Source organism: Ipomoea nil, unplaced genomic scaffold (assembly GCF_001879475.1).
Source record: "Ipomoea nil cultivar Tokyo-kokei standard unplaced genomic scaffold, Asagao_1.1 scaffold3169, whole genome shotgun sequence".
NCBI classification, from domain to species: domain Eukaryota; kingdom Viridiplantae; phylum Streptophyta; class Magnoliopsida; order Solanales; family Convolvulaceae; genus Ipomoea; species Ipomoea nil.
This window is the reverse complement of record NW_017619597.1, coordinates 2,618,756-2,644,142: the sequence shown is the minus strand read 5'-3', so window position 1 is coordinate 2,644,142 and position 25,387 is coordinate 2,618,756. Positions and strand designations below refer to the sequence as shown.

The following is a 25,387-nucleotide window of genomic DNA, read 5'->3' as shown; positions in this document are numbered from 1 at the left end:
TTTGGTAGGATGGAATTGTAATTCCAATCCTACCAAACTCCACGGTGGAATTGCAATTCTCCCTCCAACTATGAAATTGTAATTCAATGGTGAATTACTATTTTTCCATTTTTATTATTATACAAGAACATTTTAATCTTTATGCACTCATTCCCTCTCAATTCCCAATTATTTTATTACGTCCAGTCTACTAAACAATGTAATTAAAATTCCACAAAATTACAATTCTTTTACCAAACGCCCTGACCAGCTGCAAAAGCAAGCAACAGCCATAGAAGTGCAACTCTTGTGCTTCCAAAAAGAAATCTCATCAAGACATGGAATTCCCAACATACCTGATCAATCAAATTTTAGAGTTCAGTCAATTCATGAAACTCAATTTATGTTTATTTCATACTTTTTGGTAGTGCTGAGTTGTTAAACCATAAACGCAGCTTCCATTAGCTGCCATATATCATCATAATTTCGACTACAAAAGTAGAGCTTTGCATTGGAATTGTGCGACGAATCCCAGGATAAAAGCTTGCATTTCTCATGCCCCTAATTCCAATAGATGAACAAGAGGGAGAAGTGCGAGTGCAACTCTTGTGCTTCGGGGCAAGAGGCTAGCTCAAGTGCTCAACAAGATGATTCCAAGCTAAAATTATAAGATTTAACAGATAATAATGACATTAAACCTCAACCACATTGTATTAACAATCATTCTATAGCCATAATAACACACAAAATGATACAGCACTTGCATGGAGTAAAATGTTTATTGAAATAACACACGAAATGCATTGAATGTTTACTTTCACACACACCACAAAAAGAAACAAAAATCAACAGCAGTACAAGCTACCAAAATGATAAAGAGTATTGACCAATCACAATACCAATGCACATGTTAATGTTCTTAACTCCCTACTCACCCCAAACTTCACACCAAAGGGAAACAAAAGAATCCCCAAAAGGAAAGCATATTAGCTGACGATTTTCTAGATTTTATCCGTGGTACCCCATAGCTCTTGCTATGGGCATAAATATTAAAATGACAACGTTTTCTAGTTAAAATCACTGATCTTTGTTAGGATCAATATCATGAGTACCAACTGAATCTTCAGTGTGTTGTGGAACTATGGCTCATCATCATCCTGTTCGCTTGATTATGTGAACACCGCTGTCAGTGTCCACAATGTCACTTATCTCACCAACCTTTAGTGCATACGTTGTTGTCTCAAAAGGTTTCTGCATCTGACCCCTGCCAAAAGGACCTGCATAAAATAGATATAAGGATAAGTTAGGATATTCATGTTCGCACTCAAAGTTAACCCTTAAGAAAGCTTTTCCAAGGACAAGGAGATTTGTCCATGAATCATAATAGTAGTAAACCCAAATACGCACATAACTATAGACAAAAATTGCCCAGGGATATAATGCCAATATTTCACAACTGAAATTTGGTCATTCCTATTTCATGATCATTATATCCTGCTAAAAGCTAAAAGGGACAAAATTTTCAGAATCTAAATACGTAATAAATTTTAATGATCTATATTTTTTGCTTCATTCCTTCAACGTGACTTATGGCATTACCTGAATAAAATGTCTAATTAATGATTGCACTATCCGAGTTAAACTGGACAATTCTGGTTAACCCATTATTGATCATTTAGATGCATAATACTACTTTTCACTGTCATGCACTTGATTTAGAAGAGCATCAAAGATGTCCAATTATGTGTCCGGAGATGCCAAGGGAGCTATCAGTAACTGGAGAATGGAGATCTGCCACCATAAACTTTTCAAAGTATTTTATACAGAAAAAGAAATGTCAATATATGGATTCCATTTTAGTCTTCTTCTTTCTCACAAAAGTGCCAATTCCAGGTTAACTTAAGTGGCAGCAATGGGCATTGTCAAGCATAAAGTGTAATGCAAAAAGCCAAAGATGGAAAAAAATTACAGACAAGATACAGGAACGTGTAATGTGATCAAGGACCAAAATTGAATAAGGCCTGGTACCAGAACACAGAACATCAAGAAGGCAGGGATCAAAACTCTGAATGCAGCAATAGGCATTGTCAATCATAAAGTGTTATGCAAAAAGCCAAAGACGGAATTACAGACAAGATACAGGAATGTGTAATGTGATCAAGGACCTAAAAAATAATAGGGCCCTGTACTGAAACAGAGAAGTAGCATCAAGAAGGCAGGATCGGGGGCAACCCCAACCGAGTTGGTCAGGCTGTTGGCTTGGTAACCATAAGGTTCCAAGTTCGACTTTCAGTTGGAGCGGCCTATTGGTCTTCTTGGTTTGAACCGATTAGCTATGGGCAACCTAGGCTGGTTTACTTCTTTGTGGTTCTTTGCTGGCTAAGATTTACCCAGTGCACACCCAGCTACTGGTTTCCCTCGTCACCCAAAAAAGAAGGCAGGGATAAAAACTCTGAATGTGGCCATCTAAACACTGGTCAGGAAACTAGCATGAGTTCTGGATAACACTATTTTGGGACTGACTGCAAGGGTGCTTGTTAAGAGAAAAATAATATAGCCAAAACCAAGTTGCTCAAATTTTTTATGCCAACTCATAATGGTCATGGAAATGATTACAGAAATGTAGAGATCCTTGAGAAGTGAAAGAGGCAAGTCATAATTATGACTGACAGAAAGAAAGACAATACCTTGAAGAAAAGTTAACAACAGAATACCTCGGAGAGTGGCTTTTGCACAATGGCACCGATGGCTTACCGACCACAGTTTTCTTACTTCAAGTTATCAAAGACCAAATTTTATCCCTATTCCACCGAAAGATCTAATAAACGAAACCTATGTATCACCTTTCCCACTCAATAATAGACAATCTGTCTATAACAATTCTAGGGAAGATGTTTTCAGCATCGACTACATAAGGAATGGATAAACATATAAAAAAACATAGCTAAGAGAAGGCATTAGTAAATATAGGTCTTCACTAGTTGCCAAAAACTCAGTATGAAACTAACTAATTTCACAATCAAAATTCACCTGCAGCTTCCTAGAACCCTAGCAGAATATAAAAAGCAATCCAGTTCTAATTACGCTAATATCTTACTGGTTCTAAGCATAAACACACAACGTATATGCATGAAGAAAGAGAATATAAATTAATTTATAAATGAAAGAGGTCGGAGGCAGTTGGTGAGATCGAGTAACTGACCGAGATCGCCGCCGCGCTTGGCGGAGCTGCAGTCGGAGTACCGGGCGGCGACGTCATTGAAGTCGGCTTTGCCGGAGACGATGTCGTCGCGCAGGGCCTTGAGCTGAGCGACGGCCTCATCTCTGGTGGTTTTTGAGATGACGGCGCCTTCTGGATCCTTCCAGGACGACTTGCGACGGGAGCCCTGGTGCTTTATGAGTATGTGGGAAGCCCTAACCTTGTCGCCGGATGAGGATGACATTTTGGACTTCTTCTTGTGCTTGTCCGCTCGATCTGACGATGAGATCGAAGCCTTCTTCCTCTTCCGATCCGACTCTATTTTCACAGACGCACAGAATTGCAGCTTAGCCTTAGCCTTTGTTGGTATAGTTCGTAATGCTTCAAGTCCACATATTCAAACATGGAACATCCTTGAACACTTCGGCTTACAAAATTTACGTTTGGTAGTCCCTCAAATATCGATTGTTGCTAAATCAGTCCCTGCTGAGTTTTTTAATAGGGCAGGCCGCACTGCCGCAGCTGCTTTATGTCAATTTTTTCAACGCTTGTGTGCTTCATTTACTTGTACAATGTTCTTGGAATATTGTACTAGGTTACCCAGCGAGGTAAAAAGTAAAAACACAATTTAAATATTCTTGGAATATTGTACTAGGTTACCCAGCGAGGTAAAAACACAATTTAAAGTACAAATGGAGTGTTGTGTAAAAATATGGCATATCTTGGTATATTTTAACCTTGTATTTTTATTAAAATGCTTTTAAATTTTATAGTCCATTATTAAAGACATTCAAGAAAGTGCCAAGAATGCAAACGGTCACCGATACACTGTCTGAATGCTCGACGCTCACGGCGACTCATCAGTCGCCAGAGGGCCTTGTTGTCGCCGAGCGCAACCCCAAGAAGCACAAGAGACGAAGGGACCACTCAGATCCATCTCTATCATCGCCAATAGTCAATAGCAGACAAGACATGCAAGCTGAGGCGGAACTTCTTTTCCCAGATTCTACACAATGGAGGACTCCTTCAGATACACCAGTCCACGCCTCGTCGCATTCCGTGGTACCAGATTCCCTGGCCGTCGAGGACAACCTAGAAGACGCAGACATGGAAGATGACAGGTCAGTACCCAGTAACCCGGTAATCCCGATTTCAGAAGAAGAAAAAGAAAGAATCCGAAGACCTTGGCGTCGTTCTCTGATTATTAGAATTTTGGGTAGAAAGGTGGGCTATTCTTACCTGCTCCAACGCTTGCAGAAGATGTGGAAACCGGAAGCATGTTTTGACTTAATCACTTTAGACCACGAATATTATATTGTTAGATTTGAATCACAGAGGGATTACGATTTTGCCAAATTTGAAGGCCCTTGGAGTGTTCTTGACCATTATGTGGTTGTCCAAGAATGGGTTCCGAATTTCTGTCCGAAGAAGAACAAAACTAAAAAGTTACTTGCATGGGTCAGATTTCCTACACTACCAGTAGAATACTTTGATGAACAATTCCTAATGAAGATTGCAAAAAGAGTAGGTCGCCCTATCAAGATTGACACTACCACAAGCCTAATCTCCAAATGCAGCTTTGCTTGGGTCTGCGTAGAGATAGATATTTCGAAACCTTTATTATCCAAGTTCACCCTTGAGGAAGAAGTGTGGCCGGTAGAATATGAAGGATTGCATCTTGTGTGCTTTCAATGTGGTCTCTATGGCCATAAAGAAAATCAATGTGGCCCTGGTACTGCTCAAAACGAGCATGACCAAACTGTAAACAATGATATTAGGGAGCAAGGCTTACCCGAACAAAGGAATGACTACTCTGCGAACTACGGACCATGGATGCTTGTCACAAGGAAAGATCGAAGAGGACCACGGAGGGTGATAATCGAGCAACTTCCGGTGGACAACCGGCCGGGGGAAGAACGGGTGGTAATAGTAGGAGTAACCAATCACGCTATGTGTAACACCCCGTGTTACGATCCCTAAAACCAATTAATCACTTAACCAATTACCCAAAAGAAAGAATTAAATCACAATAATTAATTAGGGAGGCCCACCATAGTCCATGGGCCCTTATCCCTAAACCCAATCCTTAATCCCAAAAGAAATAGAGTTATCAAACCTATAGTAATTAGGCCTAAGTAAGACTCTTAGATATATAAATAGGGAATACAAGGAGGCACTTAGAATCCCCACCACAAGAATAACGCCCCACCACCCCAAAAGAGCTCCAAGAATCCCCTTAGAAGAAATCAAGAAAGCAATAAAGCTTAAAGAAAGATCCTTCGTAGCCAAGGAATTAATTAAGGCTAAGAGGTAACCCATGTCTCAACAAAACCTATTTTCATAGCTATGATTTCCCCCGTAGGATTTCCCCATATTATTGTGTATTGATGATTTGTGATGTTATTATTGATGATTGATGGGATAATTCTATGGGTGATCTTGATATCGGGAGATTCTTGATAATTATGGTGTTCTTAACGATTATGTGGAGTTCTTGATGATTATATGTTGCTCTTGATAATTGTATGGCGTTCTTGATGCTTATGTGTTATTTGTACCGAATCTTGTAATTAGAAGACGAACCGTATTCTTGTTGATGTAAAAGTAATTAGAACCCTAGGTTGATGTTCTTGTTGGCGTTCTTGATGCTTGTGTGATGTTCTTGATGCTTATGTGATATTCTTACCGAATCTTGTAATTAGAAGACAAATCGTATTCTTGTTGGTATAAAAGTGATTAAAACCCTAGGTTGTATCGTATGATATTATTCTTGGTGTATCAGGTGGGGAAATCGCATGTTTGGGTATCAATTATGTTTAGAAAAGCATGATAGGTTATGTGCCGTACGTTTCTCGTATTTGATCAGTTAATTGTCTACGTGTTGATCGTTAATTGCGTTGTAAAGTGTCCAAGCATGGTTTCGGGTTCCACAATGGTTCCCGGGGCGTTTTGTGTATAAAGAGTCAGTGGGGGGTAGGGGACCCGCCACCTACCCGCGGCCAGAAGGGGCGTCTTCGGCAGCGGGCAGCCGGCGGGCGGGCAGCTGCCCGGAACAGTGTTTACCGGCGGGCAGCCGGCGGGTGGCCCCCCCACCCACCGGCTACCCGCTGGAAGTCTCCCCCATTCGGGACCCCGGCTTCCCCGTTTGATGTATCCCCGATCCTCGTGGTGTCCCAACGGACTCCGTTCATCATGCCGTGTCTAGTTTGATGTTTCGGGTACCGTTCGTAGGTTAATGAGTCTTATATATTGCATGCTAGTTGAATTGGTATACCGTTGACCTAGGTGGAAGAAGTATGAACCCCTTAGGACCATTCTTAGTATGTGAAGGATCACGCATAGGTTTCGTTATACGCTTTCTCCCCCTTCCCAATGTGTTAATGTGGGTTGCATGTGCTTGCTATGTGTTATGTGTGCATGATACCCCAATTCGGTTGCGATCGGATTGGTTATTCCTGAGCTGCGGTTCAGAAGCTGGCTGCGGTCAGATTTACACTCTTGGGCTGCGGTCCACCGTTTGGTTGCGATCAAACGTTTCTACGTGAGCTGCGGTTCATACTTTCCTGGCTGCGGTCAGATGACATACTCTTGGGCTGCGGTCCACTGTTTGGTTGCGATCAAACATTATGATGAGCTACGGTTCATCGGTCGGTTGCGATCGACCCCTCCGTGTTGCGATACAGGGCAGGGTGTTGCGGGGCCGTGTCAGAGCTATATGCGCTGACCCTCATGTATGGGCATGCGATTGGTCCTGTGGCGCCAACAAAGTGTGCTATGTGATGAAATACGGATGAGTTGTTGTTAGGAATATCTTGGGGATGTGACTATGGGATTTATGCTGGGAATTGTTTGTGTTGGGTTATGATTATTAATTGTGCTCAGCCTTATCTGTCTTGCCTGTTGTGGATTGTATACGCTTGTTATAACTGTTGCTTGTGTCTAGCCTTATCTGTTGAGTCATTCCCGGGTTTAAAAGCTAGAGTTCGTAGGATATATCTTCATGCTCAAAATGGTTTTCGTATATCTATATATATCTATATGTATTGTATTTCAACGCGTTGGAGTGGGCTACCAGCATCTCTCGCTGAACAGATATATTTGGCTTTCAGGCACAGAGGATTAGAGCACCGGAGCGCGCTAGACTGGAGCGTAGAAGTAGAGTAGTTTCCCTTTCGGCCTGCGTGCCATGTTATGCATTTACATTTCGGAGAATATTAGTTAGATAGCCTGTGCACCCGGGTTCTCTAGCCCAGGTGTGGCATAGCACCCCGTACGCTTATGTGATACTTTGGGATTAGTAAGATGTTATCCTTGTTATATAAGTTTTAAATGTTCTTGAAAATCTGGGGTGTTACACTATGGGCCTCTGGCAGACCAAGGAACAGAAGGCGAGGAGCACCCCATCAAAGGTCATCAATCCAGCCCCATCATCCAGAACTTGGATGTCCCTCTACCAAGAATTCGAACAGATAGACGAAAGGGCAAAAACCCTGTCAATTACCCTCAGAACCAAGCTCTTCCTGCGCAAAATGAAATAGGCCAGAACCAACCACAATCTTACACTGGACCGCTTCGACGAGGTGCGTTTAGAGGCAGTGGTGGTAGAGGTGGTACACCAAGGAGGGCAGCAGCTGAAACCGAGCATCCCGTGGTTCGTGTATCCAATCAAGGCCGCCATATTACTAGCACAATTGTTTATCACATCGGCAATCAACATGAGTTTCCAACTCTTCAAGAGAATGAGGTTTCTCCTAGGAATGATCCTCCGGATATACCCTCAACTTCAGCTCCCCAGATTGATCATCATGTTGATGCAATGATTTCTGATGGCCCTGATGGCCCGGTGGGACCTGTCCCTATGCGCTCTTGAGCATGGTCCTTTCTCCTTTTTGTTTTTAATGTTTTGTCTAGTATGGAATTGTCAAGGTGCGGCTTCAAGAGCCTTTCGCCGCACGCTTAAGCTTTTAATTAGTATACATGAACCTTCTTTTGTTTGTTTGTTAGAGCCTAAAGTCTCAGGTTATCAAGCCAACAAGATTTGCTCCAGTTTTGGCTTTGATGATTGGATAAGAGTTGAAGCAGTAGGTTTCTCAGGAGGGATTTGGGTTTTCTGGAGGAACTCTGCCCAGGTAATCATTCTTGACACTCACCCACAATTTATTACCATGCAGGTAGACCCTACAACCACAAAATCCTGGTTGCTCTCTGTTGTGTATGGTAGCCCGAATGCACACCTTCGTAAAAAGTTGTTCGCAGATCTCACATCTGATAGTCATCACCCAGATATCCCCTGGTTAGTAGTAGGTGATTTCAACTCAGTGTTAAGCTCGGATGAAACCAGCAGCCCCGAAAACTTCTCCTTAAATCGCAGCTCTGACTTCAAAAACTGGATTTTCCGCGAGGGTCTAATTGATTTAGGCTTCACCGGTTCAAAATTCACGTGGAAACGAGGAATTGATACCCCATCCTTCAAAGGGGCAAGGCTAGATAGGGCACTTGGCAATATAGCATGGAAGATTAGTTTCCCAAATTCGTTGGTCGAACATCTACCAATGATCAACTCGGACCACTCCCCAATTTTAGTCAATTCCAAATCTGTATCTCAGGCTCCTTCAACCAAGTCGTTCAGGTTCAATCTTGCCTGGTCCACTCACCCAAGCTTTATAGATTGTGTTAAACAAGCTTGGTCCAAATGGGGCAACTTGGAATCTAACAAAACTGCTATGGCTAAATCCTTAGCAGCATGGAATAAAGGTACATTTGGCAACATTTTTCATAAGAAAAAAAAATTATTAGCTAGAATAAATGGTGTGCAACGCTCTTTGGCTATTAGACCAAGGGCAGATTTGATTAAGCTTGGCAGAAAATTACGTACTGAACTTGAGGATGTCTTATACCAAGAAGAGCTCTTATGGTTTCAACGGTCGAGGGAGGAATGGATCGAATCAGGAGACCGCAATACTCATTTCTACCACACAGCCACTGCTACAAAAACAAATTCTGCTAGTCTTAAACATATTAAAGATGAGAATGGGCAGCACCTTACCTCCGACACTCAAATCAGAGATCACATCTTTAACTTCTTTGTCAACTCTTTTTCAGAAAATTGTCCTTTTGTCTCTTCGAATCTACAGGTAGGGGTGTTAGCGAACAGAGCTTTCGGCAAACTACTCGTGTTCGTGTTCGGTAAGCGTTCGTTTATGTTCGTTTGTTAAGGTAAACGAACATTAACAAACAAAATTTAGAGCTCGGTTAATAAACGAACAGAGCTTGAACAGTTGTAAGCTCGTTTGCTAAAAGATCGTGAACAAGCTCGTTTGTGTTCATTTAATAATGTTCGTGAACAAGCTCGTTTATGTTCGTTTAATAATGTTCGTGAACAAGCTCGTTTGTGTTCGTTAATAATGTTCGCGAACATGTTCACAAACATATAAGTAAGTATATATATATATATATATATATATATATATATATATATATATATATATTAGTAGTATTAATTTAATACAAACACATAATAGTATTAATTTAATATGTACAAATACATAGACATGGGTAATTACTAATTACTTAATTAGCTAGGTAACTTAAACATTGTTTAATAAACAATAAATAAGTCACTTTTATTTAGCCATTTAGGGACTAGGGTTTTCCACGTTTCAAACTTCAGATCATCCTTCGCACTTTCAGTCTTCACACTTCACCGCTCAATCGTTCTTCTCCGCCATCATCGTTCACACCTCCACCGCGACTCCACCTTCACCGCTCACACAGTCACACCTCCACCGTGAGTCCGTGACTCTGCCTTCATCGCTCACACGTCCACCGCAACTCCATCGCAACTCCACCAACGCTGTCTCTCGTAGCCACCTGCCCTGCTGCCCAGCCATCGCCGTCAGCCGTAACCACCACCCCAGCCAACACCGACTGCCGTAGCTACCACCCTAGCCAACGCTGACCACCGTAGCCACCACTTCCCAGCCCAACACCTCCGGCCTCTATTGACGGTAAATACCGTACCTCTGTAAACATATACTTCATTAGTGGTTATTGTTTAACTTCATTAGTGTTTATTGTTTATTGTTTAGCTTCATTAGTGTTTATTGTTTATTGTTTAACTTCATTCTGTAATTATCGGCTTGTATACTCAGTACTCACCCTCCCTATGAGCAAATGGCAGAAATAGTATACTTGATTACTGTTTATTGTTTAATTGAAAGCAGAGAGAAATTCATTGAAAACATAGAGAATTTTTTTTTTTCATTTCTTGATTAGTGTTTATTGTTTTAATCATACTGTTTCTTTTCTTGCTTGCCTAAGAGAAATTTCTTGTTTCTTTTAATCATTGAAAACATACGGTCTGCTACTCTATTGTTTAATCCTCATATCTCCTTGCTTGCCTGCTGACTGTTGTTTCAATCGTCCTCGAAGCTTTAAAAATACATACGGTATTTTTAATTTTTGTTTTTTTTATAGATTAATATTATTGAGTTTATATTCACTTTAGAGCTAGTATGCCACTTTGACATTGTATTTGTGTGTTTATTTGTTCTTTGAATTTTCTTGTTTAGCTGGTTGGATAACTGGACAAGATGAAGAAGAACAATATAACATATTGTACTATGTCAATGTGGTAGTATTCTTTATTCTCTACTTTTTTCTTTTTTTTTTGTTTGCATTATTATAGAAAGAATATAACATATTGTATACATTTTTTTTAATTACTTGTTTGTATAATAGCTATGTCTTATGAAGATTACAACACAATTGATGAACCTTCAAGTCCAAGTGTTGGTTCTTCAACAATACCTATTGAAATGGAAGAACTAAACCCAACACCAAATCATCCAAATGTGGAAATCATTGGATTTGAAGGTGATGTTGAGAAGGACATTGGCCGAGAAGTTGAAGAAGTGGAAGGAGAAAGCGAACCTTATAAGAAGAAGCAAAGGAAAAAATCATCAGTTATTTGGCAAGAAATGACAGTGGTGAAACTTGAGAATGGGGAAGAAAAAGTGCAATGCAATCATTGCAACTTTAAATTGAAAAAGCAAAAGGATGGCACGACCACACAATATAAAAGACATTTAGACAGTTGCATAAAACGCAGAATCAATCTTTCAGGGCAAAGGAACATTTGTGTGGTTCCATCGACACAAAAATCGGAGAGTGTCAGTGGTGTTCAGAGTTGGAAGTATGATCAAGCAAGGATGAGGGAGGTTATATCTCACATGATTATGGTTCATGAATTGCCATTTTCGTTTGTTGAGTATGAACTCTTCAACATAGTCATGCAATCTGCAAGTCCATATTATGAGCGGATTGGTCGAACAGCAACCACAAAAGATTGTTGGTCAACTTATGAGCTAGAAAAGAAACGAGTACAAGGATTGTTGAATTCAGTTGACAAAATTAGTATCACAACTGACATATGGACATCAAATCAGAACATTCAATACATGGTGATAACTTCTCATTTTGTGGACATGGACAGTAAGTTGCAGAAAAGAGTTCTAAACTTTGTTGAAGTGCTTCCCCCGCATACCGGTACATGTGTTTGTGATGCAATATACAAATGTTTGCAAGGATGGGGTATTGAAGAGAAAGTGTGGACAATCACAGTGGATAATGCTTCTTATAATGATTCAGCTGTGAGGTTGTTGCATGACTCTCTTTCTTTTCATACAACTTTGCCACTAGAAGGTAAGTTGTTTCATGTTCGTTGTTGTGCACACATATTGAACATTCTTGTGCAAGATGGCCTTTCTGAGATTAAGTCTATCATTGAAAATGTCAGAGATAGTGTCAAGTATATTAGTGCTTCACCTCAACGGTTGCATAGTTTTAATGAGATTTGCAAACAGCTCCAAGTGCCTAACAAGAAGTTGATTTTAGATTGTTGCACTAGGTGGAATGCAACATTTGCTATGTTATCTTGTGCTTTGAATTTCAAGCAAGTATTTCCTCGGTATCAACTTCGAGATCCAAATTACAAATGCTTGCCTTCTGAGGATGATTGGCAAAGGGTTGAAGAGATTTGCTCTTTACTGGTGCATTTCAATGAAGTTACTAAAATTATCTCAGGTAATTTATTATACAGTTCTAAACTTTATACATTTCAATATATATGATTGTTATATAATTATAGTATTTGTTTTTTGAATATAGGTTCTGAATATCCAACAGCAAATTTGTTTCTTCCTGAACTATATAACATCAAAGAAATTCTCGGTCAAAAGTCTGAAAGTGTAGAACCTTGGATGAAAAACATGGCCCAAAGGATGCAGCATAAGTTTGACAAATATTGGGGTAGTAGCAATCTATTACTTTCTATTGCTGCCGTTTTAGATCCTAGAAATAAGATGACATTTATCCAATTTGCTTTTCCAGTCATTTATTCTGAAAAGGAAGCTACTACACAAATTGGTATTGTTCGTGATGCTTTGTATGAGTTATACAGGATCTATTTGGATAAACATACAACAGCTTCAAACCAATTAATGGAAAATGATTCTCAAGCAAGGAATACTTCTATGCAAGGTGTTACTACTGTTTGGAAAGGGAAGGGACCGGCTGTTGAAACTGGGAGATCAAAATTTGAGAAATTTGTGAGAAATGTTGATACTGTCCAACATGTGAAGTCTGAATTGGATACTTATTTACAGGAGGGTGTATATATTTGTGAAGGGGATTCGGTTGAATTTAATGCATTGGATTGGTGGAAGTCAATGAACTTGAAGTTTAGAGTATTATCCAAAATGGCATGTGAAATCTTATCAATTCCAATCACAACGGTTGCTTCAGAGTCAACATTTAGTGCTGGTGGTAGGGTTATTGATACATATCGGGCATCTTTGGGGACCGATACTGTCCAAATGCTACTTTGTGGAAGTGACTGGTTGCGTAACTTATATGATATAAAAAGAAAACCAAAAGTAAGTACTGTCAATTCTTTTATTATATCATTTATTTTCAATACTTTTTATGTCATATAACAATATATTATATATCATTTAATGTAGTTTACTGAAGATGTGAAGACTATATCACTGGAATGAACTTGGAGTTAAGGTATTAAGCTTTTGGGATGATGGATGCAGAATATAAATATATCATGCTTTATGTTTTTATGTTTTGGCCCTGTTTTGGCTTGTAATGTGAGCAGACAAATTATGTGGACTTGGATTTTTATTTTGATATTAGATGCTACGTACGGATGGACTTATTAAGTTATTTGTATTAGTTTTGTTGTTTGTTTGATTACTATTCATGAACATAGATTATTTATTGTTCACGAACGAATTGTGTTCATGAACATGTGCATGTGTTTGTTTATTAAGTGTTCGCGAACATGTTAATGAACGTAAGTGAATATGTTCGTGAACGTGCTTGTTAATGAACATGTTCGCGAACGTGTTTGTTAACGTTAATGAACATGTTCGCGAACGTGTTCATGAACGTTAACAAACACGTTCGCGAACATGTTCGTTAACGTTAATGAACACGTTCGTGAACGTGTTCGCGAACGTTAACGAACACTAACGAACTCTTAACAAACGAACACGAACAGGATTTTCAAAAACCTTAACAAACGAACACGAACACGAACACTCCAAATTCCTTAACAAACGAACACGAACAAGCTCCGTTCGTTTATGTTCGGTTCGTTAACAGCCCTATCTACAGGGTTATTTTCCAGTGTTAAGTCAAGAGGAATGGGCTGCGATTAACGCTCCGTTCCAACCGGAAGATGTCAAGTAAGCACTGTTCGAAATGAAACCAAACAAGGCCCCGGGACCGGACGGCTTCACTGCAGAATTTTATCAACTGACATGGAACCATACTGGTGCCTGCTTAACCAATTTCGCTCTAAGCTTTTTTGCAGATGGTATACTACCTGAAGCTTGCAACGACACCTTGATTACTCTCATACCCAAAGTCTCGTGCCCCGAATCTGTTAAACATCTTCGTCCTATAGGCCTATGCAACGTATCATATAATCTTCTCACCAAGTTAATGGTTATGAGACTGAAAGCAGCTTCTAATAAAAAGCTTATTGGACCCCATCAGACCAGTTTTGTACCGGAAAGACAAATCACCGACAACGTCATCGTATATCAAGAACTTCTCAACTCAATGAGGACCAAGAAAGGTCCTAGGGGTTGGATGTTACTTAAAGTCGACCTTGAAAAAGCCTATGATAGGCTAGCGTGGGGATTCATAGAAGATACACTTCAGGACATTGGTTTTAATTCTCAGTGGATCAGAAACATCATGGCATGCATTAAGGCCGTTTCAATAAAAATTGGGGTCCTGTGCAATATTTTAATTTTGGGCCCCTTTTTCAATTAATTTTTATATATAAATAATAATTGTTCAAAAAGTTGTCTTCAAAAATTTAAAATATAAATATTGTATAAAAAAATACATCTAAAATTTCATTTAAAAAGTGACATGCGTCGTGCACATTTAGACGCAAAATCATCCACCAAGCTTTTGATATCAACTTCTTCCAAAATGTCATTTTCAATAGAGATTAAAGCTAATCCATTCAGTCTCTCTTGCAACATACTTGATCGTAAGTACGATTTCAACAATTTCAACTTTGAAAAACTCCTTTCTGCAGAGGCAACAGTAATTGGGATAGTCAATAATATTCGATATGCAATAGAAGCATTTGGAAAACAACCCAACTGTTTAAATGAATTCAATATACTCACTGCTCCTATATTTTCTTTCGATAAAATCTCTCTAAGCAATTTTAGCTCAATATACAATTCATTTCCGCCAATTTCACCACACTGTTCATCTCTCTTAAGAGCTGCTTCTAAACAAATGCAACAAGATTTCAAATCCATATCAGCCATCGATTGTAACTTGTGAGAACCAAACAAAAAATCAAATGTTCCTTCATATACTTCATATTGCTCAAACCTCTGGGTCAATGAAATAATAGCTTGATCTACAATGTATAAAAAATAATGAACCCTAAAAGAATCTTCTGGAGATAGTGAAGTATCATCAGCACTCTCATCAAATTGTCTTTTTCTACGAATTTTTCGCTTTTGAGGAAACACTCGCTCAATTTCTAATTCAGTGGCAATTTCCTTTGCAGTATCCATGGCAGTAGAAAAACCATTTTCTCTATAATTCTTGAAGAAAGAAACTAACCCTTTAATTTGATTAATAGCAACATCAAGAAGCATATCTTTTGTTTGTAATTGCTTGCTAACTAAATTAACCGCAGATAAGATTTCAAACCAAATGATTATGGCTAACAAAAATTCAAAGTTACTAAGCTCATTTGTAGCTAAAGATCTTGCCTCACTTTGAATTTTAGAATCACTGTCTGTATCTGCCACTTGAAGTAGGGCTTCTCGAATATCACTGACTTGATATCTAATTGCTTTAACACTTTCCACACGACTTTCCCATCGAGTATATGACAATGGCTTAAGAGTTAGATTTGTTACATTACTTTTCAAGATATGCCACTGTTTTGTTGAATTAGCAAATATTGTGTAAATTCGTTGCACTACTCCAAAGAAATCCCTTGCTTTGCCACAACTATTTGCAATATCACACAAAGTCAAGTTAAGACTATGACTACCACAAGGAGTATAAAATGCTCTACGATTTATATCCAATAGTCTTTTTTGTACACCTTGATGTCTCCCTCTCATATTTGACCCATTGTCATACCCTTGTCCCCTTACATTATCTATATCAAGATCAAGTGATATCAACACACTTTGTAATAATTCAAAAAGACCTTGGCCAGCAGTGTCATTCACAACCAAGAATTCCAAGGAGAACTCATCTATTTTAATTGGATATGTTGAAATATCCACACATCTTAAAATCAAAGACATTTGTTCTTGGTGACTCACATCAGGAGTACAATCTAATATCACTAAAAAATATTTTGCTTCTTTGATTTTTTTGATGACCTTTGTTTTAACTGCACTAGCAAGCATAAGTATCAATTCGTTTTGAATCGTAGGACCAAGATAATGATGATGAATATCACGATTTCTAGCACGTACAACATGCTCTTGAATGATAGGATCAAACTCAGCCAGCATTTCAATTAGACCCAAAAAATTTCCATTATTATTCTCATACAACTTCCCACTTGTTCCACGAAATACCAAGTTATTTTTAGCAAGATACTTCACAGCTGCAATAATCCTAAATAATACTTTCCTCCAATATTCTTTTTCTTTCAAAAGTTGTTCTTGAGCCACTTTATCAATTGTCTCATTTTTTTGTAATCTAAGACGCAACTCCATCCAAGTTGTCATATTAGTTATATGATCTACACTCGTTTCATGCTCTTTAAGTCTAACACCAAGATGTGTCCAGTCCCTAAAACCTTCATTGACCAAAACACCTTTTCCTATACTTTTTTTTTTAAATCTTGCAACAAAAACAAAACACCTTGTCAAGTTCTTTTGAATATATAAGCCAATCTCGATCACACTTCTCTCCATTTGGCAAATATCTTGTGTAAAATGCTGATGAAAATCTTCTAGAGAATTTATCTTCAGGACCTTTATTTATTGATAAATCTCTTTTTTGGACCATCTTTCACAAGAATATCTACTAATTTAGAATCAAGGGCATCCCAATTTCTTGGATCATATATGTCAAATAAAAGCGAATCATTTGGTTTATCACTGTGACCAACATCATCTAAACAATTATCAACATTCTTATTATTTTCATTGTCACAGTGATAGCTGTCATCGTTGTGCACATTATCATTTAAATTCTTTCCAATCTCACAATCATCTTGATCTTCTATATGAAGATTAGCATCTAACAATTTTTCCTTGACATCATCTTTTTGCACATCTATTTGAGTTTTTTTTGTAATAAATTTTTCAAGAGCCCCCTTTTGAGATTGAGTTAATTGTTCAATTCTTCTTTTCTTTTTACGCTTCTCAAACCCAGATGAATATTTTCTAGAAGACATAAAATCCTAAGGAAAAAATAAAAATTTATTTAGAAACTCTATGAATAAATAATTAATCAAGAAACAAATTCTTGAATATATTATTCTGAAATCAGAATTATTAAGTCATGTAAATAAAACAAATAAACAAGAATTGTAAAATAATACGTAATTTTAATTACCTATCAAGAGAATTGAAGAACTTGAGAGTTTGAGAATTGGAGAATCAGTATCACACGAGTCGAATCTGTCGCCTTTCCCAAATTTGAATTACCTAATCTAGTTCAAATACACAAATATTCAAATTAAAAAAAAAATCAATATTTGAATTAATTCAAATACCTAGAATTCACAAATAGCACCCTCAAATTAAAAGAATAAAAGTTCAAATACCTAAGTTGCTAAGTAGTAAGCAATTTGTTGTAGTTTAGTCTCTTTGAGTCTCGTCTCTTCCGCGATTTCTCTTTCCGACTTTCTGTTTGTGTACTTTAGAATTTAGATTAGGTTAATATAGGTTATATAGTTAATAGGTTATAGGTATTTGATATATTTGTTACGTGTGTTGGTGTGTATGTGGGCTTTGGCTTTTTAATAAAGAAAGATTCACCAACATTGGGCTTTCTTTAATTTTGGGTTGGTTGAAGCCCAAGAGGCAAAAGCCTATATATGCTATATTTTTTTTTTTTAATTAAGGGGCCCCCAAAATTTTGGGGGCCCTGTGCGCCTGCCCTGGGCAGACATGCCCAGGGACGGCCCTGCATGCGTGACAACACCAAGATTAGCCATCAATTGCTGTGGAATACACTCTAACTGGTTCCACCCTGCTAGAGGAATCTGACAGGGAGATCCCATCTCACCACTTCTCTTTGCCTTATGCCTAGAAAAACTTAGTCATGCTATTAATGTTTCTGTAAATGCAGGTCACTGGAAAGGCGTAATGACAACACGAGATGGGCCTCTTATATCCCATCTCTTTTTCGCCGATGATATGGTACTGTTCGGCGAAGCCACGCTTGCACAAGCTTCAGAAATGAAAGCCAGCTTAGAAGCCTTCTGCACCAGCTCTGGTCTCAAAATGAATCTCCAGAAATCTTTAGTTTTCTTCTCTAGGAATACTCTGCCTTCCCTCCAGGAATCTATTACCAACGTTATTGGTATATCCAAGGTGGACGACCCAGGCAAATACTTGGGGATGCCTTCCATCCATGGCAGATTAAAACAACAAGCTTTCTCAGGGATCCTCGAAAGAGTGCAATCCAGATTAGCCGGTTGGAAATAAAAAACGCTCTCCCTTGCTGGCCGACAGGTGTTAGCCCAATCTGTTCTTTCGGCAATTCCATAATATTCAATGCAATCCATGCCTGTCCATGTCTCTACCAGCTGGGATCATTGACTCCATTGAGAAACATATTCGAGGATTCTTGTGGGGCAGCTCAAAAGGCTCAAGGAAAATTCATTTGGTCAGTTGGGATGTCGTCACTCAAAGCAAACAATGTGGTGGTCTTGGCATTCGGAGATTAAGGGAAATGAACCAAGCGTTCTTAGCAAAACTTGGCTGGAGAATGCTACACGAAAAAGATAATCTGTGGGTTCGTTTGATGAGATCAAAATATTCAGTTAACAGCGACGATGTGTCACTTTGGCAACCAAAAAGAAACATGTCCCCCATCTGGAAAGGCATTCTTAGCTCCAAACATATCTTCCAGGATGGCATCAAGAGAGTAGTACACAATGGTATGAACACTCTTTTTTGGATCGACAAATGGTTGGACAGTTTCCCTCTAAGACTTCGTCTTTTAGAAGCAGTTCCCCTCCCCGAACTGTACAGACCAGTTTCTAGTTACTGGGACCCCAATTTTGGGTGGCGATGGAACCAGTTCAACAGCTTACTTCCAGAAGATATTTTAGACCAATTGACGGCGGTAATAATCAGCAATGATCCAGAGGATAATGATTCGCTAGGATGGCGCCATGAACCCTCTGGTAAGTTTTCCACCAGTTCTGCGTATGATGCTGCTTTGAGACCTCCTACTATGGCTAATGATGTCAAGTGGAAGAGTATCTGGAAACTAAAAGTTCCCAATAAGATTTGTATTTTCATTTGAACTGTGATGCATGGAAAAATCTTGACTAACAGCAATAGATATAAGAGGGGCCTCTCTGAATGCGACAAATGCATCCGCTGTCTAACCAAGACGGAGGACACACAACATGTGCTTCGAGACTGTCCAACAGCTAAGGAGGTTCTGGAAATTGTCCTCCCTTATCTTTCGATGGATCCAAACTTGCCATTTGAAGATTGGATGTCGATTGGCATCAGGAAAAGCGGTGGAAGCAGCCATCCCTCTAACAGATCAACCCTCTTCGCTACCACGTTATGGTGGATTTGGAGGTGGAGGAACGACGCGGTCTTCAACAACCAAGAGAAATCACTGTCCTACAAAGTTGAATGGATCCAAACACAAGCCAATGAAGCGTCTAAAGCATTTAGGAAAACCAGAACACCTCTCCTAAGTTCATGGTCTAAACTCTGCTGGACGAAACCCCCAGCTGGAATTATTAAAATTAACATGGATGCCTCTGTCGATCTCCAGACTAGCAGAGCAGGCTGCGGAGGAGTCGCTAGAGATGATTCAGGTTCATGGTTGGCCGGTTTCACATACAGCATCGGTATCTGCTCTCCATTAGTAGCTGATGCTTGGGCTCTACTAAAGGGCATATAACTGGCAAAACACCTAGACTTCAGGAATGTGATATTCGAAACTGATTCAAAGGAGATTTCTGAAAGTGTCGCTCGGAATCAACCATCTAACAGCGTTATTCAAAACCTTGTAGCGGCTTGCATCCGTGAGTCAAGAACCTTTCATACTTGGTGTGTACTCCAAATCCTCCGTGAACAGAATTCCCTAGCGGATGCACTGGCAACTAACGCCAAGACCCTTCCCAAAGGCATCCACATCTTCAACAGTCCGCCAGATGAGTTCTTAGGCATCCTACAAGATGATATGGATAGTATACCAACCTGGCGTCAACATGTTAATAGCTAGGCTTTATTTTTGGGTTTCCCCCTTCCTTTTGATATAAGAAAAGACATTCAAGTACAATTTTTTACTTTAACAATAATGGTAATGTTGTTTTTTTGTTGTTGTTGTGTGATATCTCTTCATTAAAAAAATGAATAAGGTTCAAATTGATCACTGAACGTAATCTGAAAATGTACTTAGGTCACTGAACACTCTATATGCAATTTCACCTGATAGGCAGGTTACTTGCTTACGTAGCAATTGAGTTGACATTTTTAATAATTTTTAAATAATTTTTAATAAATTCTAAATAAATTTTAATAAGTTTAATAATAAATTTTTTTTAAAAAATGACTGAGATAGCTGTCGGCCACCCTATCATTTTTTTAATTTAATTTTTTTTAATTTATTATTAAAATTTATTAAAAATTATTAAAAACATCAACTCAGCTGCCACGTAAGCAGGTAACTTTACTAAAATTAATGGTAACCTGCTATCTAGTGAAATTGCATAAATTTGAAGTGTTCAATGGTCTAATTGCACGCTTTTAGAGTGTTCAGTGACCTAATTGCACTTTTTTTCCGTTCAGTGTCCTAATTGCATTTTCAAGTTACGTTCAATGGCCGATTTGAACCTTATTCCTAAAAGAAATATGTGATAAGGGTCAAATAGACTCTTCAATTATAAGTCAAAATGTAATTAACTCCTTGTACTAACAAAAGCTCCAATTAGACCCATCATCTTTTCACTTTTATGCAATTAAGTTAATTAGCATATTACATATAAGTCAACGGAATTTTTTTTTTTTTTAAAATTAATTTAAATAAAAAATATATTTTTAATTCAAATAAATTAATAAATACACAAATATTCGCAACTGACGAAAAAATATATTCACTATTTTCTGAAAAGTTCATAGAAGAAATCAATATAATCCGAAAATACTTTAAAAATTTGAATTTTTCTGTAGAAAAAGTGACAAAAACATCAAGTTAGATGAAAAATAACATGTCACCATTTTATTTTTCCATGTCAACAAATTAGATAAGTTACTTGCTATAAACAAGATAAAAATGCTAGATGAAAAATAATTGGGAGTATAATAACGTAGATGGACCATATTTTAATTCATGGTGAATGATACACAATCTTAGTACATGGGTCTATTGATCCTTTTGCCTAAAAATAATAATTGTAAAAGTAATTTAAGAGTTAATAAATTAACACAATATGTTTATGCCCTTATATATATGTCATTTAACATACAACTACTAATTCACCCGCTCGATGCACGGGAAAAAATTATGTTATTATAATATAAATAAAAAATAAAAAAACTAAAATATTTTAAATTATTTAATATAATAATATTTTTGAGCTTCCATTAGTCAAGTATTTATTATTTTTATAGAATACAAAATTAAAATTAAAATTAAAATTATAATTTTGTATGGTTAATATAATCTCTAATTATGTGCATATTCAAATAAACTTATAGAAAGAATTTACATAATTACATTGATTTATTCTTAATTGTATTTCATCTATATTATAATTTTCACAATACGAATAATAACTAAGATAATTACATTTGTAAAACAAATTTCAAATTTTGTATGTGTAAATTTAAACTCTAATTGAACACATTTTTTATATGATTATATAATATATAGCTATTTTATTTTTCAAAAGTATATTTTTTATATGATTATATAATATATAGCTATTTTATTTTTTAAATGTTTTTTTTAAATAATAAAGGATGTTGTGGCATTAATTGTAACATTAATTATTTTCCAAACCATATAGCTTTATTATATAAAGGATTAGTTAAAAGTAAACAATTAATTTACCTCTTTTTTTTTTTTTTTTTTTTTTTTTTTTTTACAACTAGCTAATATTATCCGCGAATAAACTAGCTAACTCATTCAACTATCAACTGTCGACTAACTTAATCATTTGTTAGTCATTTGCTAAACACCCCTAAGTTTGTTTTGAGAAAATTCAAAATTAAAATGAAACAATTCATTTGTTATTCACATTCATTAATGGGCTAAAATATGAAAGGATAATAAGAATGATTAATTGTAAGACTGGACACTCATTTGAGATGCATTGTTATGAATTGTGATGTTTGTGCTCATAAAAAATGTACGATTTTATATATAATTGTCCGTGAGGTAATTGATCAAAGTCGTAATTTCATGCATATACCAAATAATTAAAAACTAAAATAACTACTTTTTCATGTCATAAGGGATTTTTGGAGGGGAAAATTGAGACAACAAAGCATTTTCCTTTGCAATAATCGTGGAAGGAAAAATGTTGACAATTTGTCTATAAAGAAATATACTCCGTATCAGGAAATAGAAATAAGAAAAACATCAACCGTTGGATCAAAACTTAATCCATCGCCACATGAGTATAAATGAAACTTTTGCCCTAATGCAGATGTAACCGCGCGGGACATATTTTTGGATTCTCCAATTTCGCCTTACCACCGAAAGGAGAGCTAGGTGACTGTGCCGGCGCCGGCGAAAACGCTGTAACGATGAGTCGGAGCTTGGGGATCCCGGTGAAGCTTCTCCACGAGGCGACGGGGCACATCGTGACTGTGGAAATGAAGAGCGGCGAGCTCTACAGGGGAAGCATGGTGGAGTGCGAGGACAACTGGAATTGCCAGCTTGAGAGCATCACTTACACTGCTAAGGTACTTCCACAATATCTACATTTTAAAAAAATGCATATATATTTGATTTGTATCAGTACTATTTTCCTTTGTGCTGTAGTCGGCTCTTCCGCATGATTAAACCCTAAACCCTAGGTCTTTTCAATTTGGTTGCGCCTGCTTCAAGTCTTGAATCTAAATGCAGTATCGAATTTCGTGACATATGACTAGAATGTGGATGTGAAAAATGAAACGGCATTACTATTCTCCTGTGATAATAGAAGTATTTGGTCTTGATGTAGCATAGAAAAGCATTGTGACGTGTCAGTGGTGTTACATGATTTTGTAGAAAGCTTGAAGCCTTAATTATCAACAAAAATTTGAAGCCTTTAGGTGAAAATATTAGTACTCAAATTTAAAGTACTTGTCCTACAGGTTTCCATGTTACTGTAGTTTATTGGCTTGAGAATGCTGGTTTATTATGTGAATCCTAGAGAGTTAATACTCAAAATTGTCCTCGACTATAGTGGTTTTTCTCAATTTCGTCCTAAATGACTTTGGTGACCTAATATAGTCCCAGACTTTTGTGTTTCGCTCAATTTAGTCCATTTGTTATTTTGTCAAATTGGTGTTAAATAAAGAGACAATTCAATAATATCAATATTGACCTCTCTTTACTTTCAACCTGCGAAGTGAGAAATCTCTCTTTCTTACACAAATTACACCCAGAGTTACTCTCATACCTACGAATCAAATTTTATATTCGCAGCTTTAGAAGTGATTCTGAGAGTAATTCGTAAAAAAAGAGGGATTCGCACTTCACATGTCTATCAATAAAGAGATGCCAATATTAAAATTACTGGATTGTCTATTTATTTAACAACAAATGGACGAAATAACAAATGGGGGACTAAATTGAGCAAAAACACAAAAGTCTTGGACGAAATTGAGTAAAAACACAAAACACTGGGACTACATTAAGTCACCAAAGTCGTTTAGGACAAAATTGAGAAAAACGACTATAGTCGAAGACGATTTTGGGTATTAACTCGAATCCTAGATATATTTTGCACTTTTATTTTAACTTCTCCAATGCACTGTTCTCTTCAAGGGAAGTATACTATTTAGTTTTATTTATTCAAATATTTAGCAGACATTGCTTAATTTAAGTGAAACTTTTCTACCACCTTACTCTTCTGAATCAAAATAACTTGCTCTATTTGAAGTAAAAAGAACATGGTGACAATAAATATCTCAGCCTCTCAGGTAAGCAGGAATTGGAACTACAAATATTGAAATTCTTGCTATATATATGTTTCACTGGTTTCTTTGTGTAAGGTGATTGGAAAGCTCTGTAAAGTTGCAAGATTTGGTTGATTTCCTTTTCATTGATGCATCTTTCATGCTAGGTCCTAGGGCTTCTTTGTTGGTTTACTCTTTTCTTTTTCTTTTAGGGATGAAATTCTTTGTGTCCATGTTGGACCCTCATTAGTTGCTATTTTCTGCACAGGATGGAAGGGTCTCACAACTGGAGCATGTTTTTATACGAGGCAGCAAAGTCAGGTAATAATCAGTATTTTCTGTGATTGTTTCAAGCTCTTAAAAGACACTACCTAAAGTAAATTTTTTCACCAGGTTCATGATTATTCCTGATATGCTTAAGAATGCTCCTATGTTTAAGCGCCTAGAAGCTAAAATCAAGGTACTTTACGGGTTAACCTAAATCATTTACCTATCTTGCGCTTTAGTTTGTTAAAGTTTGAGTTTACTTGATGTAGGGTAAAGGTACATCACTTGGAGTTGGAAGGGGGCGTGCAATTGCTATGCGAGCCAAAGTGAGTCCTGCTTTCTTTCATTCTGTTATAAGCATTGAGTCTGAATAATGATTAGTGTTACAATAAAACTGAGATGAGATCAACCATCTGTTACAGTTGGAATGAAGCTCTTAATATATTGTTACTAAACAAAGAAGTATACAATATCCAAATAGTTGGACATTGTGCTAACTCTTGTTATCTACTTTTTTCATGAACAAGATATGGCTCACAATTTTATATCTTGTTTGCAGGCGCAGGCAGCAGGTCGTGGAGCTGCACCCGGCAGAGGTGTTGTGCCACCTGCAAGGAGGTGATCACCTAAGATTGGATTTGATTGCTCTGATCTTATTTGTCTCCTAGAAAGTGTTGGATGTACAATAGTAACTTTTGTTCTAGGAATGATGGCAAGACACCCGAAATGTGGGTGATCTCTCAGATGGGTGCTATATAAAGTTCTCGAATTGGATTTGTCTTAATATATTTCCTTGTACTTTACTTTCTGCCAATTTCTTGTGCTATCTACTTCTTAGTTCATTCTAGGTGACTATTGATGTTTTCAGAACTTATCTTGTTATTGACCATAACTTTCCTGGGCTGATTTATTCTATTTTCTTTTATTTTAACATTTGATATAGCTTGATAGTTATGAGCCCTCTTTGGATTAGATGTCTCTAACACAGTATCATGGGCCAAATAATGATATGCAACAGTCTTTGTTGCATGCTGATTTCTAGTGTGAATTC

General features: G+C 37.4%; 4 protein-coding genes across 4 annotated transcripts; 3 read left to right on the top strand and 1 right to left on the bottom strand.

Moving 5' to 3' along the window:
* Window positions 1–707: 707 nt before the first annotated feature.
* On the bottom strand, window positions 708–3,575 carry LOC109167733 (peptidyl-prolyl cis-trans isomerase Pin1). Its single transcript, XM_019316848.1, has 2 exons — window positions 3,182–3,575; window positions 708–1,256 (listed from the first exon to the last, which is right to left on the bottom strand). The coding sequence occupies exons 1-2, from the start codon at window positions 3,420–3,422 to the stop codon at window positions 1,132–1,134; spliced, it is 366 nt and encodes a 121-aa protein (XP_019172393.1). The 5' UTR covers window positions 3,423–3,575; the 3' UTR covers window positions 708–1,131.
* Window positions 3,576–3,985: 410 nt separating this feature from the next.
* On the top strand, window positions 3,986–10,364 carry LOC109167542. The gene is made up of 5 exons (XM_019316565.1): window positions 3,986–5,132; window positions 7,552–8,021; window positions 8,350–9,312; window positions 9,869–9,965; window positions 10,330–10,364. The coding sequence occupies exons 1-5, from the start codon at window positions 3,986–3,988 to the stop codon at window positions 10,362–10,364; spliced, it is 2,712 nt and encodes a 903-aa protein (XP_019172110.1).
* A 793-nt stretch (window positions 10,365–11,157) lies between these two features.
* Window positions 11,158–13,262, top strand: LOC109167541 (zinc finger BED domain-containing protein RICESLEEPER 2-like). Its single transcript, XM_019316564.1, has 3 exons — window positions 11,158–12,262; window positions 12,347–13,113; window positions 13,201–13,262. Exons 1-3 carry the CDS (start codon window positions 11,158–11,160, stop codon window positions 13,234–13,236), a joined length of 1,908 nt encoding a protein of 635 aa, XP_019172109.1. The 3' UTR covers window positions 13,237–13,262.
* A 9,332-nt stretch (window positions 13,263–22,594) lies between these two features.
* LOC109167666 (small nuclear ribonucleoprotein SmD3b-like) lies at window positions 22,595–25,242 on the top strand. The gene is made up of 5 exons (XM_019316748.1): window positions 22,595–22,869; window positions 24,338–24,390; window positions 24,463–24,529; window positions 24,606–24,662; window positions 24,896–25,242. Exons 1-5 carry the CDS (start codon window positions 22,711–22,713, stop codon window positions 24,956–24,958), a joined length of 399 nt encoding a protein of 132 aa, XP_019172293.1. The 5' UTR covers window positions 22,595–22,710; the 3' UTR covers window positions 24,959–25,242.
* Window positions 25,243–25,387: the final 145 nt, after the last annotated feature.

Excerpts from the sequence above, each read along its gene's own strand:
- LOC109167733 (XM_019316848.1), bottom strand. The coding sequence starts at position 3,422 with ATGTCATCCTCATCCGGCGACAAGGTTAGGGCTTCCCACATACTCATA. Across the intron at positions 1,257-3,181 it reads CAAGCGCGGCGGCGATCTCG|GTCCTTTTGGCAGGGGTCAG; the intron begins GTCAGTTACTCG and ends TATTTTATGCAG.
- LOC109167542 (XM_019316565.1), top strand. The coding sequence starts at position 3,986 with ATGCAAACGGTCACCGATACACTGTCTGAATGCTCGACGCTCACGGCG. Across the intron at positions 8,022-8,349 it reads CTGATGGCCCTGATGGCCCG|GTAGACCCTACAACCACAAA; the intron begins GTGGGACCTGTC and ends ATTACCATGCAG. Across the intron at positions 9,966-10,329 it reads CACACAGTCACACCTCCACC|TACTCACCCTCCCTATGAGC; the intron begins GTGAGTCCGTGA and ends TTGTATACTCAG.
- LOC109167541 (XM_019316564.1), top strand. The coding sequence starts at position 11,158 with ATGACAGTGGTGAAACTTGAGAATGGGGAAGAAAAAGTGCAATGCAAT. Across the intron at positions 12,263-12,346 it reads AGTTACTAAAATTATCTCAG|GTTCTGAATATCCAACAGCA; the intron begins GTAATTTATTAT and ends TTTTGAATATAG. Across the intron at positions 13,114-13,200 it reads ATATAAAAAGAAAACCAAAA|TTTACTGAAGATGTGAAGAC; the intron begins GTAAGTACTGTC and ends CATTTAATGTAG.
- LOC109167666 (XM_019316748.1), top strand. The coding sequence starts at position 22,711 with ATGAGTCGGAGCTTGGGGATCCCGGTGAAGCTTCTCCACGAGGCGACG. Across the intron at positions 24,391-24,462 it reads ATACGAGGCAGCAAAGTCAG|GTTCATGATTATTCCTGATA; the intron begins GTAATAATCAGT and ends TTTTTTCACCAG. Across the intron at positions 24,530-24,605 it reads GCCTAGAAGCTAAAATCAAG|GGTAAAGGTACATCACTTGG; the intron begins GTACTTTACGGG and ends TACTTGATGTAG.